The sequence below is a fragment of the Lithobates pipiens genome, unplaced genomic scaffold (genome assembly GCF_037356315.1).
Source record: "Lithobates pipiens isolate NorthernLeopardFrog02 unplaced genomic scaffold, aLitPip1_a1.2 Scaffold_8, whole genome shotgun sequence".
NCBI lineage: Eukaryota > Metazoa > Chordata > Amphibia > Anura > Ranidae > Lithobates > Lithobates pipiens.
Window position 1 is genome coordinate 431,685,972 of NW_027507903.1, and position 17,799 is coordinate 431,703,770.

Here is a 17,799-nt window from a genome sequence, read left to right on the forward strand (position 1 = left end):
AATAAAGAAAGCAGAAATTTAAGCAAGGAAGTATTAAAAAGCGTTAAAAGAAAGTGAGAGAATGATATGCATGTGTTGTGTACAAATGGGAATAATGTAAGCGATTTTAGAGCGATACTTGTGTATGTTTGTGAATGCTGGAACTTTTAGTTCCATCGCTTGTGTCATGTACGCAGATGTGGCCCCCTCCTTTGTGCTCTCCTGAAAGAATGTGGCTGGCATGAGAGATTGGTGATAAGCTGCAAGGACACCATGCCAATTTCACTTTTTTTAGACAAAACATTTATAACAAAATGTGCCGGGTTAACGAATCTAATGATAAACAATGTGATCACAATTATTTTTGAATCTGTTTTCCAAACATGGTAAAATGAAGGTTACAAATTAACCGTGTCTTACACAAATTTAATATCCTGTGATAGTGGAAATAGTGCATTAAAAAAAAAAAAAAGAGAGAGAAATTGAGTAAAATTAAAGTAATATGTCCCCCTTTAAGGACATTTATCTGTGCATATATTTTAGTGTGTGATATTGAAATTATCATATTATATATATATTGAAACTGGTTTAGACAACCTTTGGTTGGAAATGAAATCCAGGCTAATGGGGAAATTGGTAAAAATGGAATTAGTTTAGATTAAGATAACAATTTTGTAATTTTACATTTATTGAGTATAAGGAAAAAAAAGATTAAGATGAGGTTGTTAATTTGAATACAGCTGCAATAATGTTTAACAAAGCCAAGATGGGTGGGATACATAAGGAAGTTTTTCTACAGAAATGAAATCTTAAAGTCTGATAATAACTTGATATGCGGTCCGTGATGTGAGAGTAATAATAAATAAAATGTAAATATAACAGACCCATCACATCAAGTCCACACACCCTGTTAGGATAGCTGCTGCCTGCAGCCAGTTGGTTTATAGTTGTTGATGGCCAAGTGCTTTCTGGTCCGTCATACATATTGTTGGTCCTTTTGTTTTTATGTATTTTTATTTTTGAAATCCAAAGCAGAATGAGTGGATTGTGAAATGATGTGCCCCTTTTTCTTGTAAGTGCAGTGGGTGTAAGTAGAAGAATACTTAGGGTTTATGGACATCTCTGTATGACTGCAGGGTATTGTTATCGTTTATTAAAATATTGCCAGGAAAAAGTTGTCTTTTTGAAACATGAAACTGGAGTTCTTATACAAACAGCATGATAGAAAAAAAGCCATTGTTATATTTATGCAAGCTGGACCCAGTAATGAAGGGTTCACTCTGATATATCAGAGCTGTAACTTTATGGAAAGTTGCTATTAGACAAAGTTACAGATATTATTTTGGTTGAATATTTAATTTTTAATAGTCCGACATTCTGCACAGCAAATATATAGCTAAGTGTTTGTCTAATGAAAGGTTCAAAATATGAATTTGTTTTGTGTGTTTATGTACAAATCTAACAATGAAAAATGTGTACATTTGAATCCAGCCACCTTATTGCCTCTATTGGAGGAGTCTGGAGACAAAGAAAAAGCACATGTGTTAAATTGATGACGTGGGAATCAGCTGCTGTGAGCCCAGTGCAGGACACACTCCATGAAGACCCGAGTATTTACTTTTTTGTAGTGTTATTCCTGGTTTTATACCGAGGATGAAGTTTATCACCCAGAAGGATTCTCTGTATTCAGAGTCATTGGATCCTTTTTCCCCAGCTCAAGAAGCAGAGCGCCATGTTTTAGAAAAGCCTGTGAGCTATAAAAAGGGTATATATTTATATAGATAGTCGAGATATAGAGAGCTTTTGGTTCCATTTGAAGGGCCAGAAGTTTGTTTTTACTTCGGCGGGTAAATCAATCAAGCATGCCAAGTTAATTTGATCAGCTGTTTTCAGCCTTCCAGGTTCTTGCTGAGGTAGCCATACTAACAGTAAAACTCAAATATGGAAGCAGACCAGGTGACTCTAAGGATTCTGCATTTACAGCCCCGGACACTTGCTGGGTCTGTGCAACTCACAGATTCCACCCCAGTTCTGGCCCAGTATGGCTGGGATTAATAATTCAACTTTAAGGACCCCAGAAAGAGAAGCACAAGTGGTCCACAGAGGGCAACTTCTTACGAAACAAGACTTTGGAAAAGGTGATCATTTATGTCTGCCAGACACTCTTTTCCTTTCAGCTTGACACATGGACCGTGTCTCATCAGTCACAAGTAGTTATGGCTGCCTTAGTAAATGAGCGTGGGATAGAGCCAGGGTTCTCCACAGTTGTTTTTATAACATACCACTTCTTGTTTTACCTGTTACCAAAGGTGTTACCAAAAGCTAAACATCCCTTCCAGAGATAACAAAAAGATATATCCAAGTCAGGATCTTACGAGTATGTATTTTGTTTGTATGGACATGTTTTCTGGATGTCCAGTGGCAAATGCTACTGCAAAGGCCACAGTAAAAAAAAAAGGTGTTCTCAGAAGTAGTTTTTAAGTACAGAATCTACAGAGTAACAGAGGAAATCATTTTTATAGGAGAGTCCTTACTAGAAGTTTTGAAGTTTTATTTTTACACCCCCTACTGTCTACAATGTAGCGGACAAAGTAGAGTAAGAAACTAGAAAACTTTTGCCTGAATGTTTTATTATATTTTATCAAGCCCGTGAGGGGATGTTGGACTCTCTCCCTTTGGGATTTGGTTTCGGAGTGTGTTACTCACTTGCTTATATTTTGTCTCAGCAGCTGAAGTCCTCCATTCAGATCTCACAGAGAATGTTGCTGATCTTTTAAGGTTTTTGACAAGCTTATTTATGTGTTTTCTCCCCAATTACAGATCCTAAAAGTTTGGAAGGATCTAAAACTAAAGCCAGGTGACTTGTGGATTGTTAAGAGACATTTATATATAAGGAAATGTTTGGAGACTCAATACAGCATCTATTTCGTGTACAGTTTTGCAACACTTGAAAGAAAAGTCATCTGGATCCACACCAGACACTGCAAAAATGGCTAAATTAAAGAAATCTCTGTTTGATTTGTTTCCCTCTTGCGATAACAGTCTAGGGTACTTTTTGATTCAATTACTTTAATTGTAAGGGATATATATATATTTTAAAAGTAGTTTAGCCACGTTGAAGTCATATTTGTCTTTTGTACCGCTTCCATTTTATGTAGAATTGTCTGTGTTTACATATGCTGATAAGTCAGCATACCAACAATTAAGCTAGAAAGCCATTCTGGCCACAGGAGTGTACAGCCAGTACTCTGTAAATATGTCTTATCAATCATTTGTTTTTCACAGTGAAAAGTCATTTTGTAATGAAAAAAGCTGCTCAGCTATTATTTTCTCCACAATGGAGTTTTTGCCTCTTTGGCCAGGACTACCTCCACCTAAGCATGTGGAGGTTCCAGGTTAAAAGGTGATAGCAGGTATGGTTAGTGATCAAAATATTGATCAAAAGAGAGGAGACTAATGGAAATTTGTAGGTTCTGTATATAATTGTATTCTATTTTATATGTATTGCACAATGCCCTCACTGTGCACACGGCACTAACAATGTTTTCAGTACATGTTTTGCATTCTTTCAAGTCCTGATTAGAATTAGCCTGCCTATGTAACGCCCCTTGTTACCATAAACGTACAATTGTAATATTAATGTGATACCTACGTAATCATGTGTATAAAAGCCTTCAAATGCGTCATAATAAAGAAGAACGGTTATTTGGAAAGATGCTGAGCATATCTTTTGTGTCTGTTCCCTACTGCAGTAGTTATTAATTTGGAACCACTAATCAATATGAGGATAGGAGTTGCCTATCATCAAAATATCCATTTCAGTAATGAAAAGCTTTGTCAATTGACAGTTTTATCTCCTCCAGTAGACAGTTATAAAAACATAGAAAAGTGACATCAGAAAAAGGCCAAATGGTTCATTGAATATGCCCAGTTTGTTTTTTCGTTAACTGTTTTGTCTGCGTATAGATCTATGTTTGTCCCAAGCATGTTCGAAGCCATTTACTGTTGCCTCTCTACCTCGGCTGGAAGTCTATTCCAAGAATCAGCTACCCTTTCAGTAAAATAATGCCTTCTAAAATAGTTTTCCTATAGTTAGAGGTCATGTCCCCATGTTCTTGATTTTGGTTTCATATTGAAAAAACTGCCCTCCTGAACCTTATTCACCCCCTTGATGTATTTAAAAGGTTTCAATCACGTCTCCCCTTTCCCTTCTTTCCTCCTGACTGTACATATTAAAGCTTCCGCTTTAAGGCCTCCTCCCCAGCTCCTGTTTGTGAAACAGAGCTTTTGGAAAGGAAGGGGGGGAGGGGGGAGCAGGTATTCAAATTTGACATTTCCGTTTTGGTCGCCTAGGCGACTGGAAGCAGAAGCGCTCCCTCTCAAAGTCTTCTGGGACATATGACAGATCCTAAAAGACTTTGGGGCCAGTCAGACAGCAGCGCCGCTCATGCATGCGCAGTGGGAACCCAGCTGTGAAGCTGTAAGCTGTCACAGTCGGGTGCTCATATTAGAGATGTCGGCACCGCCGAGGGAAGACATGGGTAGAACACGACTGCGGTAAGTGGCTGTTTATTAAAAGTCAGCAGCTACACTTTTTATAGCTGCTACTGTTCATAAATAAACAAATGACTGGAACTCCACTTCAAGTTCCTGAAGTCACTCGGGATCCATCAGACCTTTCATAATTTTTGTTACCTGTCTCTGGACTCATTCTTGCTTATCAATAACTTTTTCTCTCTGAACTCGAGCAGGAGATACAACAGCCTTAAAGTGATTGTAAAGTGTTTTTTTTTTAAATGAATATAACAAACATGTTATACTTACCTGCTCTGCGCAGTTGGTTTTGCATAGAGCAACCCGGATCCTCCTCTTCTCGGGTTCCTCTTTGCTGCTCCTGGTGCCTCCCTCCTGTCGAGTGCCCCCTCAGAAAGCAGCTTGCTATGGGGGCACTGGAGCCAAGTCACAGCTCCGTGTATCCATTTGGACACAGAGCTGAGGCCTGGCCCTGCCCCCTCTCTCCCCTGATTGGCTAACTGACCTTGATTGACAGCCGTAGGAGCCAATGGCACCACTACCGTGTGTCAGCCAATCAGGAGGAGAGTCCCAGATGGCTAAGAAACTCATGGACATCATTGAAGAGAGATGGGTCTCAGGTAAGTAATTAGGGGATGCTGGGGAGGTTGCTACACATAGAAGGCTTTTTATCTTAATGCATAGAATGCATTAGGACAAAAAAGCCTTTTTCCTTTATAACTCCTTTAATGGTGTCTTGCAACATAACAGTTGATAGTTTTGCTCAGAAAAGGAGAAAAAACAAATGAATAACATAACATATACCTATCCCTGAGACTGAACCAGAATAACAAGCTAAGAATGGCGATTCAGATTTTTACAGGTACTTATTACTGACTGGTTTTCTCCAAGCACTTACTTTAAACCTCTTAAGGGCCAATAAGCCCAAGCATGTGCAATCTTACTGTGCAGTGTTACTTCCAAGCTTACCAAAACTATTGCAGATGTTGCCCTACTTACTTTCGGGAGTGACCTCCTCTGTGAAATAGCTAGTGGCTTCTAGAGCGGATTCTGTTTCTTCTGAACTCAAAGCTACAGCCAATGAGAGAGACAACCAGATCAGAAAATAAAAAATATAATCAAATGAATCAATGCAGAAGGCAAAACCATAATGGTTATCAGTATATTATAACAGTAGTAAATCAAATTTGGTGAGACAAGATGGGTCCTGCACATTTCAGGGTAAAAATACAGCTTGTAGATTAGACAATGATAACCAACAACAATTTCCGCACAAAGTCTAAACAGCCTACTGGCAATATAACAAATGAATATTTTTTCCTCTCAGACACAATGTGGAACTGAATATATTTTCCATTATCATTTCTATTTTTTGCTCTGTATAGAAGGCTGAGAAAAATGACAGTAATGATCCCAAACTCTGATCAGCTAGCAGATATAATCACCTCCAGTGTGTGTTCAGGTCTGTCCATTGTCTTAGATGTGCCTAGATGAGTTACAAGTAGTACTTTTTAAAGGAAATATCCTTACAAGCACTGTGAATGTTTAGTTTTTATATTTGAGCAGACAATCTTTGCTGTAGTAAATTTTGTTAGAATAACTTGCGGATGACAGAATGTTATTGTGTGGTGGGAGATTTTTATATTACGGTAACAAGTTCAGCCCGAGCGACGTACTGGTACATTGTTGGGTTGAAGTGGTTATACCGGGATGATGCCTGCAGCTACCATCACCCTAGTATGTTTTTCAGTGGGCGATGCCCTTTTTTGTAAAAGCAATCCTAGTGGCTAATTAGCCGCTGGATCACTTTGACTAGTGGTGGAGGGGAACCCCCCCCAACTCTCCAAGCTCTCCTATCCCACTGGGGAGCCAGGGACTGAAGCTGTGCATAACCAAACACATGTTAATGCATACACCCACTATTTTGAATGGCACCCCATAGTACTGTTACTGTAGAAGTCAACAAAGCCACACCGAAGAGCACTACAACATACATACCATGCATTGTGGTGTGTTGCGTTAAAAATGTCAAGACTAATCTTTAGGACACGTTTACCTCTTTGGAACTATCACACATGTTTTATAATCAGGTCAGGCCTTTCAGTTTTTCATTCGGACCTGACTGGAGGCTCCATGCAGGTCTATGGCCATGGAGCACATCCCACAGGACCTGCTTTCAGACAGCTTGCATAGCATTGCTACGGCAAGCAAGGGAGGAGAGTTCATGTCAGGGAGGAATGCAGTGCACTAAAATTCATCAAAATTATTTCCCCTCAAAAAAAAAAAACTGCGTATGAAAAACTGCTGTGCAAATACTGTGTGACATAAAAATTTGCAACACCCAAAATTTCTCTAGGGACCTTGCTTAAAAAAATATATAACGTAATTTTCTAGAAAAAAATGCTGTTTTATACATATTTGAAAAGTGTCAGAATAGGCTTGGTCTTAGCTCCGTTCACACCTGAGCGTATTGTTATCATGGTAGAAAGTCACGTGACTTTGTACAGGTCAATAGGTCACCAATGTAAACTAATTAAAAACGCCTGGAATCTGCCAAAAAAGAAATCCCTGTACTATTTTGAGCGATGGCCATTTTGCTTTAGGTGACAGAACGCTAATATGTGAACAGGGGCCATTGAAATTAATTGGATTTTCATATCGATTTACTGCCGTTTTCCGGGTGTTTTTTTTAAAGCTTTTTACAAGCTTTTTTAAAGCATTTTACAGCTTCAGGTGGTTTTGGTTAGCCAATAGAAAGAACTACAAGCTTTTTTAAAGAATTTTACAGCTTCAAGCATTTTTGGTTAGCCAGTAGAAAAACTAGGGAGAGGAAATTATGGGTGGAGAGCTGCTATTTGAGCATTTTACGAGCGTTTTTCTGCTCAAGTCAGGCGTTTCTATTGAAGTCTATGGGGCCAAAACCGCTTGTAATCTGCCAAAAAGAAGCTCATGTAATTTTTTGATGTTTTGCTTCAGGTGACAGAAAGCTCATATGTGAACAGGGGCTAATGAAATGAATGGGAGTTTGGTTGTTGGTTGTTTTGGAGCTTCAGAGCTTAGCGTTTTAAAAGCTGAAAAACGCTCAGGACCTTAAAGTGGTTAATGGATATATAGAATTATAGAGTATGCAGGCTAAGCTTTTAATGATGTTTGGAGCACAGTAATGCAGGCTTGATGGTGCTGGGTTTAGTAAAATGTGATTTGCTGTAGGGAACAGCAGGGGTTGCAATTATTGCTGTAAGGAAAAAAGGCAGGAAGTGCCATTATTCTTATAGGGAACAGAGGGGGCTGCAGTCATTGTTATAAGGAAAAGAGGAGGCTGCAGTCATTGTTATAGGGAACAGAGGGGGCTGCAGTCACTGTTATAGGGAACAGAGGGGGCTGTAGTCACTGTTATAGGGAACAGAGGGGGCTGCAGTCACTGTTATAGGGAACAGAGGGGGCTGCAGTCACTGTTATAGGGAACAGAGGGGGCTGCAGTCACTGTTATAGGGAACAGAGGGGGCTGCAGTCACTGTTATAGGGAACAGAGGGGGCTGCAGTCACTGTTATAGGGAACAGAGGGGGCTGCAGTCACTGTTATAGGGAACAGAGGGGGCTGCAGTCACTGTTATAGGGAACAGAGGGGGCTGCAGTCACTGTTATAGGGAACAGAGGGGGCTGCAGTCACTGTTATAGGGAACAGAGGGGGCTGCAGTCACTGTTATAGGGAACAGAGGGGGCTGCAGTCACTGTTATAGGGAACAGAGGGGGCTGCAGTCACTGTTATAGGGAACAGAGGGGGCTGCAATCATTGTTATAGGGAACAGAGGGGGCTGTAGTCATTGGTATAGGGAACAGACGGGGCTGCAGTTATTGTTATAGGGAAGAGAGGGGGCAGCATTCATTGTTATAGGGAACAGAGAGGGCTGCGGCCATTGTTATAGGCAACAGAGGGGGCTGCGGTCATTGTTATAGGGAAGAGAGGGAGCTGCAGTTATTGTTGCAGGGTCCAGTGGGACCCCTATACATCCAACGCTAAGAATGACAGCCAGCATATTTTGCACCAACATACAGCAGGAATGTGAGAACCACACGGGTAGAGACAAAGTGTTACTGGATCTACTGATTACGAACAATAAAGACCTGATCACAGATGTGGAAATACAGGGCAATTTAGGAAACGGCGATCACAGGTCAATTGGTTTCAGTATAAATCACAAAATAGGAAACATAAGGGGGATAGAAAGACAATGAATTTCAAAAGAGCCAACTTCCCCAAACTAGGGACCTTGAATCTATTAACCTTCTATGAGGAGGTGAGTTGCCATTTAGATGAAGGAATGCCCGTAGACATGGTGTGTCTGGATTTTGCAAAAGCATTTGACACAGTTCCCCATAAACGTTTGCTGTACAAAATAAGGTCCGACCAAATTTGTCCATTATTCTAATGTTCTGCTGCTTGTATTTTAATAGAACTGTACTCCACACTGTATATCTGCCCCTGAAGGAGATCCTCAAGGCTCCGAAACACATAGGGAAACTAATATTGTGATCAACTATAACGATATTTTGTATGGACGATTTATATCGATATTTCATGTATGATGATGTTTAACCCTTTTTATGGCATGATTTTATTTTATTAAATACATTTTGTACTTTGTCATATATGTTGTTTCTGTGTACGTGCCTAAAAAGTCCACCCCCAGGGGAACCCTTCCTTTTTTTCTGACTTGGCATGGACCATAGGGTGAGTACATGGCTTGAAAACTGACTACAAGGGTGAGTTCAGAGGGTGGTGATAAATGGGGAGTTATGTTCAGGGATGGGTAGTGGGGTCCCCCAGGGTTCTGTGCTGGAACCAATCCTATTTAATTTGTTCATAAACGATCTGGAGGATGGGCTAAACAGTTCAATCTCTGTATTTGCAGATGATACTAAGCCAAGCAGGGCAATAACCTGTCTGCAGGATGTGGAAACCTTGCAAAAAGATCTGAATTAATGGGGTGGGCAACTACATGGCAAATGAGGTTTAATGTAGAAAAATGTAAAATAATGTATTTGGGTGGCAAAAATATGAATGCAATCTATACACTGGGGGGAGAAACTCTGGAGGAATCTAGGATGGAAAAGGACCTGGGGGTCCCAGTAGATGATAGGCTCATGCAATGCCAAGCTGCTACTAAGAAAGCAAACTGAATATTGGCATGCATTAAAAAGGGGTTCAGGCAGCGCCGTAGGGGGATCTCTCCGGGACGGACTGAAAGGGACCTGTCTCGGGGAGAGGTCCAGGTGCCTGTATGCCGCTAGGCAGCCAGCTGGGTGGGAAAGTCGTGGCTGTAAGGTACTCACAGTAGATGGGACTATTACATAATATTTTACTACTTGACCTGTTTATTGTAATATGTGTCTTAACCCCTTCCCGCCGAGCGTACGCAGATCTGCGTACTCGGCTTCCGGGGGGTATACCGGGATGATGCCCGCACCTGCAGGCATCATCCCGGTACCGTTTTTTACAGCGGGCGATTGGCTTTCCAGCCATAACAACCGATGCGGCTAAAAGCCGCTCGGCTGTTATGCCGGAGGAGCGGGAGGGGACGTCCCCCCCTCCCGCCGCCTCTCGCCGCTGTTACCGGTGCTCCCGCTCGATCGGGAGCACCGATTAGCGATCCGTCGGCTCTGGCTGCTGGGGAGGAACTGGAACGAAGCCGTAATCGGCTTCGTTCCAGTCTCCTCATCGTAAACACGGAAGCGACGTCATGACGTCACTTCCCGTTTACTCGGCTGCCAATGGCGCCGGTTTAAAAAAAATATCCGGTATTCAGAATCGCCGTTTTCGGCGATCTGAATACATTGAAGTGTAAAGGAGGGGTGGGGGGTCTTTTAGACCCCCGATCCCTCCATAAAGAGTACCTGTCACCACCTATTACTGTCACAAGGGATGTTTACATTCCTTGCGACAGCAATAAAAGTGATCAAATTTTTTATTTTTTTTTAAAAACAATTTAGTCATTTTAAAATAAATAAAAAAAATTTCAAAGCGCCCGCCGTCCCCGCGAGCTCGCGAAGCAAAGAAAACGGATACGGAAGTCGCGCCCGCGTATGTAAACGGTGTTCAAATCACACATGTGAGGTATCGCCGCGATCGTCAGAGCGAGAGCAATAATTCTAGCAGTAGACCTCCTCTGTAACGCTAACCTGGTAACCGTAAAAAAAATTTAAAGCGTCGCCTATTGAGATTTTTAGGTACCGTACTTTGTCGTCAATCTACAAGTGCGCGCAATTATAAAGTGTGACATGTTTGGTATCTATTTACTCGGCGTAACATTATCTTTCACATTACGCAAAAAAATTGGGCTTATTTTACTGTTTTGTTTTTTTTATATTCATGAAAGCGTCCCTTTTCCCAAAAAGTTGCGTTTAAAACACCACTGCGCAAATACCGTGTGACATAAAATATTGCAACAATCGCCGTTTTATTCTCTAGAGCCTCTGCTAAAAAAATATATATAATGTTTGGGGGTTCCAAGTAATTTTCTAGCAAAAAATATGGATTTTAACTTGTAAACACCAAATTCCAAAAATAGGCTTAGTCATGAAAGGGTTAATCGGTATCAGGGAAAGAAGAGTAACATGTTTTGCTCAGTATGTTTCTGTATTACCTACAATCCATAAATAAAGAATATATAAAAAAAAAAAAAAAAAAAGGGGGTTCAACTCAGAGATAAAAACGATAATTCTCCCGCTCTACAAGACTCTGGCGTGGCCGCACCTAGACTATGCTGTCCAGTTCTGGGCACCAGTCCTCAGGAAGGATGTACTGGAAATGGAGAGAGTACAAAGGACAACAAAGCTAATAAAGGGTCTGGAGGATATTAGTTATGAGGAAAGGTTGCGAGGACTGAATTTATTTTCTCTGGAGAAGAGATGCTTGAGAGGGGATATGATTTCAATATACAAATACCGTACTGGTGACCCCACAATAGGGATAAAACTTTTTTGCGGAAGGGAGTTTAACAAGACACGTGGCCACTCATTAAAATTAGAGGAAAAAAGATTTAACCTTAAACTGCGTAGATGGTTCTTTAGTGTAAGAGCGGTAAGGATTTGGAATTCTCTTCCACAGGCGGTGGTATCAGCGGGCGGCATCGACAGTTTAAAAGACTATTAGATAAGCACCTGAACGGCCACAACATACAGGGATATACAATGTACTGTATATACTCAAGTATAAGCCAAACCGAATATAAGCTGAGGCACCTAATTTTACCACAAAAAACTGGGAAAGCCAATTGACTTGTGTATAATGCCCATCTGTATGCCTCGTGTACCCGATCTCCAGAACACCGGCGCTGTGACATGCAGTCTAGTCGGCGGCCATCCAGTGTAACAAAGCCCTGTCGCCTCCTAGTCTTTGATGGAACACTGATTCAGTTTCCCAGCAGTGAGTGAGTTTTCCGCCTATCACGGACGAGGACGAGAAGGCGGGACTTTGTTACACTGGATGGCTGCTGACTAGACTGCATGTCACAGCGCTGGGAGATTAGGTGCATGAGGCTGCAAATGGGCACAGTGAGGCAGGGAGACTCGAGTATAAGCCAAATGTGCGAATAAAAGCGAATAAAAATGTGCTGAAAAATGCAGATAATACATGATTATATACGGTAATACTGGCATATAATCACACACATGGGTTGGACTTGATGGACTTGTGTCTTTTTTCAACCTCACCTACTATGCAACTATATAAGGGTAGCCTAGAAAGTCATGCAATTCTGTAAGTGAAAATGAATAGCGACTTCTATTTTTCACGGTTAAAATTCATGGCATTTTCATATAATGACTCAACTCATACCATGGCTCCATTCTATGGGTGAAGCATGTGTTTGAACATGAACTTGTATTACTTACCAGGGGGTAGATGTAATTTATATAGAAATTTCAGCTTATCTGTCATGTCACCATGATACATTCCACCTAACAAAGGAACAGAACAGAAACTCACTGATTGTAGTATAAGGTTGATCCTGCTATAATAAAAGAAAAGGTCCCAATTTCACAGTCCCCAAGTTGTCAAAACATTACAAAGCACTATAAAAAACTTAGATTTACATACTATTGCAGTTGGCCATCTCCTTGTAATGCAATAGATAAAGTGGATGACATCTCAAGATAACGTGTAAGTTAAATCTGTTTTTGTTTAAAAATAACAAATGTTGTACTTACCTGCTCTATGCAGTGGTTTTGCACAGAGCAGCCCAGATCCTTCTCTTCTTGGGTCCCTCACAGGAGCTCATGGCCTCTCCATCCTGCTGAGTGCCCCCACAGCAAGCAGCTTGCTATGGGGGCACCTGACCTGAGCCGCTGCTCTGTGTGTCCAGACACGGAGCCACGACTCAGCCCGTCCCCTCTCTCACCTCACTGGCTCACTGACTTTGACAGCAAAGTCAGTGAGCCATAGTGGCAGTGGAAGCCAATGGCGCCACTGCTGTGTATCAGCCAATCAGGAGGGAGTGTCCTGGACAGCAGAGCCTCTTGTGCAACATTGCTGGATAGAGAGGGAGTTCAGGTAAGTACTAGGTGGGCTGAAGGGGGCAGCTGCACACAGGAGTTTTTTTTTTATCTGAGGACATAGCATGCCTAAAGATAAAAAAAAAAAAAAAAAAACCTTCTGCCTTTAGAATCACTTTAAGGTCTAAGGCTGACCATACACTACACATCTACGTGTATGATGTTGTTTAGATCTACCATCAACTATGTGATATAAAAACATAACAGGGACCTGATTTGGCTCTATTTATGAGGATTGTTCAGGTTTGTCTTTATATTAGATAGTTTTGGTGAGGCTACAGTAGACTGTACAATCCAATGATTGCTTAGAGTAAAAGAGACATATGGAATGTGGGTATAAATCATACAGTCCCTATTATACGGGGACAATTTTAAGCTGGTCATATATGGACCGAAATGTTGGTGGTTCAGTAGGGACTGGATACATTTCTATCCATGTACGGACCCTGTAGTTGTACACAACCCCCACCCCCCTTACTTACATGAGCCCTCATTCGATCCAGTGATGTGCTCATCTGCAGCTCTTCTCTCCTCTCACTTTCTGGATTCTAGGGTTTTGTTAAGGCAATCCTTGCTGTCAAAGTCAGTGATGAGGAAGTGGCGGGCGAGGCTGAGTTCCACTGTGTATGTCAGACGGAGACAATGAGGCGCAGGAGCAAGCACATACTCAAAAAGGGAGGACCGGAAGCACTAGCAAGGGACCCACGAAGAGGAGGTTCAGGGCAGCTCTCTGCAATTCCAGAGCAGGTAAGTATAAATTTGTTTTTTATATATTTTATTTTTTTACAAAACCGCATTTAGAATGACTTTAAAGTGAGTTTTCACTTTTGCAGTTAGGTTATGGCATGTAAATGTGGACATATAGCAAATATAAAGTAGGTGTTATGCCAATTTAATTAAAAGTGTGGAAGAACACTAAGCTAAGTTAAAAAATAAATAAATAAATAAATAACCATGTTAAAATGATTGTAAAGTCTTGTTTTTTTCCCTATAAAAATAATAAACATGTTATACTTACCTGCTCTATTGCAGTGGATTTGCACAGAGCAGCCCTGACCCTCATCTTCTCAGGTCCTTCTTCTGTGATTCTGGCCCCTCCCTCCTGTTCAGTGCCCCCACAGCAAGCAGATTCCTATTGGGGCACCAGAACTGAGTCACAGCTCCCTGTGTTTATTCAGACACTGAGCCCTATCCCGGCCCCTCCTCCTGTCTCCCCCGATTGGCTAGCTTACTTTGATTGACAGCAGTGAGAGCCAACGACACCACTGCTGTGTTTAGCCAATCAGGAAGGAAAATTTCGGACAGCTGAGACACTCGTGGACATCGCTGGACAGGTAAGTGTTAGGGGAGCTGCTGCAGACAGAAGGTTTTTTTTATCTTAATGCACAGAATGCCTTAAGACAAAAAACCTTCTGCCTTTACAACTGCTTTACTCCCGCGCTACTTCTATGTGCAAATGTAACCCTTTATTTTACTATGCTTTATATAGGTTACTGTACGCATTGACTTGTGTTCCCAAACCTTAAGGCCCCATTCACACCTGAGCGTTTTGTAGCTTGAAGCTACAAAACGCTGGAGGGGAAAAAAATCTATTATTCTCAATAGGGATGGTTCACATTTCCACTCCAAGTCGCCTGAAGCCGAACGCCTGAAGGTCAAACAAGTTCTGGACCCTTTTTTGTCGCTCGAATCGGGCAGATTTGGGAATTTTTCTTTTTTTTTACATTGGGGACCTTTTGCCCTGCACAAAATCGCGGCAAAATAGTGTGATTTTCTGCCTGAAACCGATATGCTCAGGTGTGAATGGGGCATAAGATAATGTTATTCAATAATTAATGTTGTACTACCATCATAAAGAATGCTAAAGTGCTAAAAACCTCCCTTAACCACTACAATACAGGGCACTTTCACCCCCTTCCTTCCCAGCCCATTTTTCAGCTTTCATCGCTCTCGCACTTTCAATGACAATTGTGCGGTCATGCTACACTGTACCCAAATGAAATTTTTATCATTTTGTTCACACAAATAGAGCTTTATTTTGGTGGTATTTATTCACGACTCAGTTTTTTATTTTTTGTGATAAAAAGCGCAAAAAAAGCGGAAATTTGGAAAAAACAACAACATTTTCTTCTATTTTAAAAGAAGTCCAATTAAATCAAATTTTGTCATAAATTTAAGCCAAAATTTATTCTGCTACATGTTTTTGGTAAAAGAAAATTCCGTTTGTGTATAATTGGTTTGTGTGATCACGCACATATGTACGCAAATGATCACGGACATATGTGTGCAGATAATCATTGGGACATGTGATTTTAGTGGGACATATGTGGGGGACATGTCTTTTTATTATTTGGGGACATGTGTCCATTACACTAGACTAGTGATCAGTGAGTAAAAAGCTGTAAATCAGCTCATACTCACTGAGCACCAGCCGGCTGCAGCGATCTGCTCTCCTCTCCTCAGCGACGACTTCCGTGTGAGGAGAGCCGATTGCCTAGCAACCGGCTGTTTGTTTACATCACATGATGGCTGTGATTAGACATGGCTGTCATGTGATCAGGAGGGCCAATCACAGAGCCCTCCTGCCGATCCGTGTGACACGAGCGTATCGGGATCGCGCCACTGCGTGGGCGCGCGATCCCCCTCCTTCTGATGGACGTTCCTGAACGTCCAGTCAGGAGGAGGCGGCTCCCACCCGGCCGTATATGTACATTGGCCGGGTGGGAAGTGGTTAATTTACATTTGTGCTCATAAGTTTACATACACTGGCAGAATTTATGACTTCTTGGCCATTTTTCAGAGAATATGAATGATAACACAAAAACTTTTCTTTCAATCATGGTTAGTGTTTGGCTGAAGCCATTTATTATCAATCAACTGTGTTTATTCTTTTCAAATCATAATGGCAACAGAAACTACCCAAATGACCCTGATCAAAACTTTATATAACACAGTTCTTAATAATGTGTCTTCCCCCGTTTAACATCAATGACAGCTTGAAGTCTTTTGTGGTATTTGTGGATGAGGCTCTTTATCTTCTCAGATGGTAAAGATGCCCATACCTCTTGGCAAAAAGCTTCCAGTTCCTGTAAATTCTTGAGCTGCCTTGCATGAACTGCACATTTGAGAGTGGTTCAATGATTATTGAGGTCAGGAGACTGAGATGGCCTCTCCAGAACCTTTACTTTATTCTGCTGTAGCCAATGACAGGTCGACTTGGTCTTGTGTTTTGGATCATTCTCATGTTGGAATGTCCAAGCACATCCCATGCGCAGCTTCCTGGCTGATGAATGAAAATGTTCCTCCAGTATTTTTTGATAACATATTGCATTCATCTTGCCATCAATTTTTACCAAATTTCTGTGCCTTTGTAGATCACACATGCCCAAAACATCAGCGATCCACCTGCAAAGATTACAATTGTGGCCAAAAAGCAAAATTTTGGTCTCATCGCTCCAAATGACTTTGCGCCAGAAGGTTTAAGGCTGGTCTCTGTGCTGTTTGGCGTATTGTAAGAAGGATATTTTGTGGCATATTTTCCTGGAAGTTGTGGCTGAAATTTTAGTTGGTCTACCTGACCGTGGTTTGGTTTCAACAGAACCCTTCATTATCCATTTCTTGATTAGAGTTTGAACTGCTGACTGGTATTCTCAATTCCTTGGATATCTTTTTATATCCCTTTCCTGTTTTATACAGTTCAACTACCTTTTACCGCAGATCCTTTGACAATTCTTTTGCTTTCCCCATGACTCAGAATCCAGAAACATCAGTGCAGCACTGGATGAAAGATGCAAGGGTCTGTCAGGAGTCCAGAAACTCATTGACCTTTTATACACACACACTAATTACAAGCAAACAGATCATAGGCGAGTATGGTTACCTTTAATAGCCATTCAAACCCCTTTGTGTCTGCTTGTGTGCATGTTATCAGGTCAAAATCACCTGGGTATGTAAACTTTTGATCAGGGTATTTTGGGTAGTTTCTGTTGCCATTATGCTTTAAAAAAATAAAGACACTAGATTGAGAATAAATGGCTTCAGCTAAACTCTAACCATGAGTGAAAGAAGTGTTAGCATTCATATTCCCTGAAAAATTGCCAAAATCATAAATTCTGCCAGGGTATGTAAACTTATGAGCACAACTGTAAGTATGCTTAACTTAAAATAAAACCTTCAAAGATATCAATTAGCGTGATTATCAATAACGAATCATAGAGTCAGGATAATTGAGGTCTTTCAAGGTTTTATTTTAGGTTAAGCATTAACTATTGAATCACTTTAAGCTGGCTATTCATACATGATCTGAAAGATCACAATATAAAAAAAAAAAGTACATTTGACAAATGGAATATTGTTGTGCCTAAGGAGCAAAACGTAGAGCAGTTAGATATACCTTTCGCAGGAGGGGGAATAGGGATCAGCTGAGAAGAATCCATCACAGCTGATAGACATGAAAGACTGGGCAGGGAACATCTGCCATGGTCAGCTAGTGCCTATAGACATATGAACATTTTTCCCACTGTAAAAAACACTGAAAACATCCTCCAACACTATGGAAGCACATTGAGGCTAGGTCCACAGTAGTGCAGGAAGCAGAAAGGTGTGTAATCCCATAGATTCTCACAGAAAAAATGTGATGAAGTTTAGGAGATGGGTGGAGGTAGCATTAATCCTAATGGCATCCCATACAATACAATTTCCTGCACTAAGATCTGCATTGCACTGTGCGACTAA

The 17,799-nt window shown here is 41.1% G+C and overlaps 1 protein-coding gene across 2 annotated transcripts in view; it reads right to left on the reverse strand.

Annotated features, from left to right (window-relative positions):
- The window catches only part of TBC1D9B (TBC1 domain family member 9B), a 174,377-nt gene that overhangs the window by 26,922 nt on the left and 129,656 nt on the right, over window positions 1-17,799 (reverse strand). For both annotated transcript variants that reach the window (XM_077474303.1, XM_077474302.1), the window contains exons 17-18: window positions 12,406-12,471; window positions 5,512-5,583 (exon numbers count right to left, since the gene is read on the reverse strand). In XM_077474303.1, the coding sequence (XP_077330429.1) occupies window positions 5,512-5,583; window positions 12,406-12,471 (138 nt within the window). The remainder of the gene's footprint in view (window positions 1-5,511; window positions 5,584-12,405; window positions 12,472-17,799) is intronic.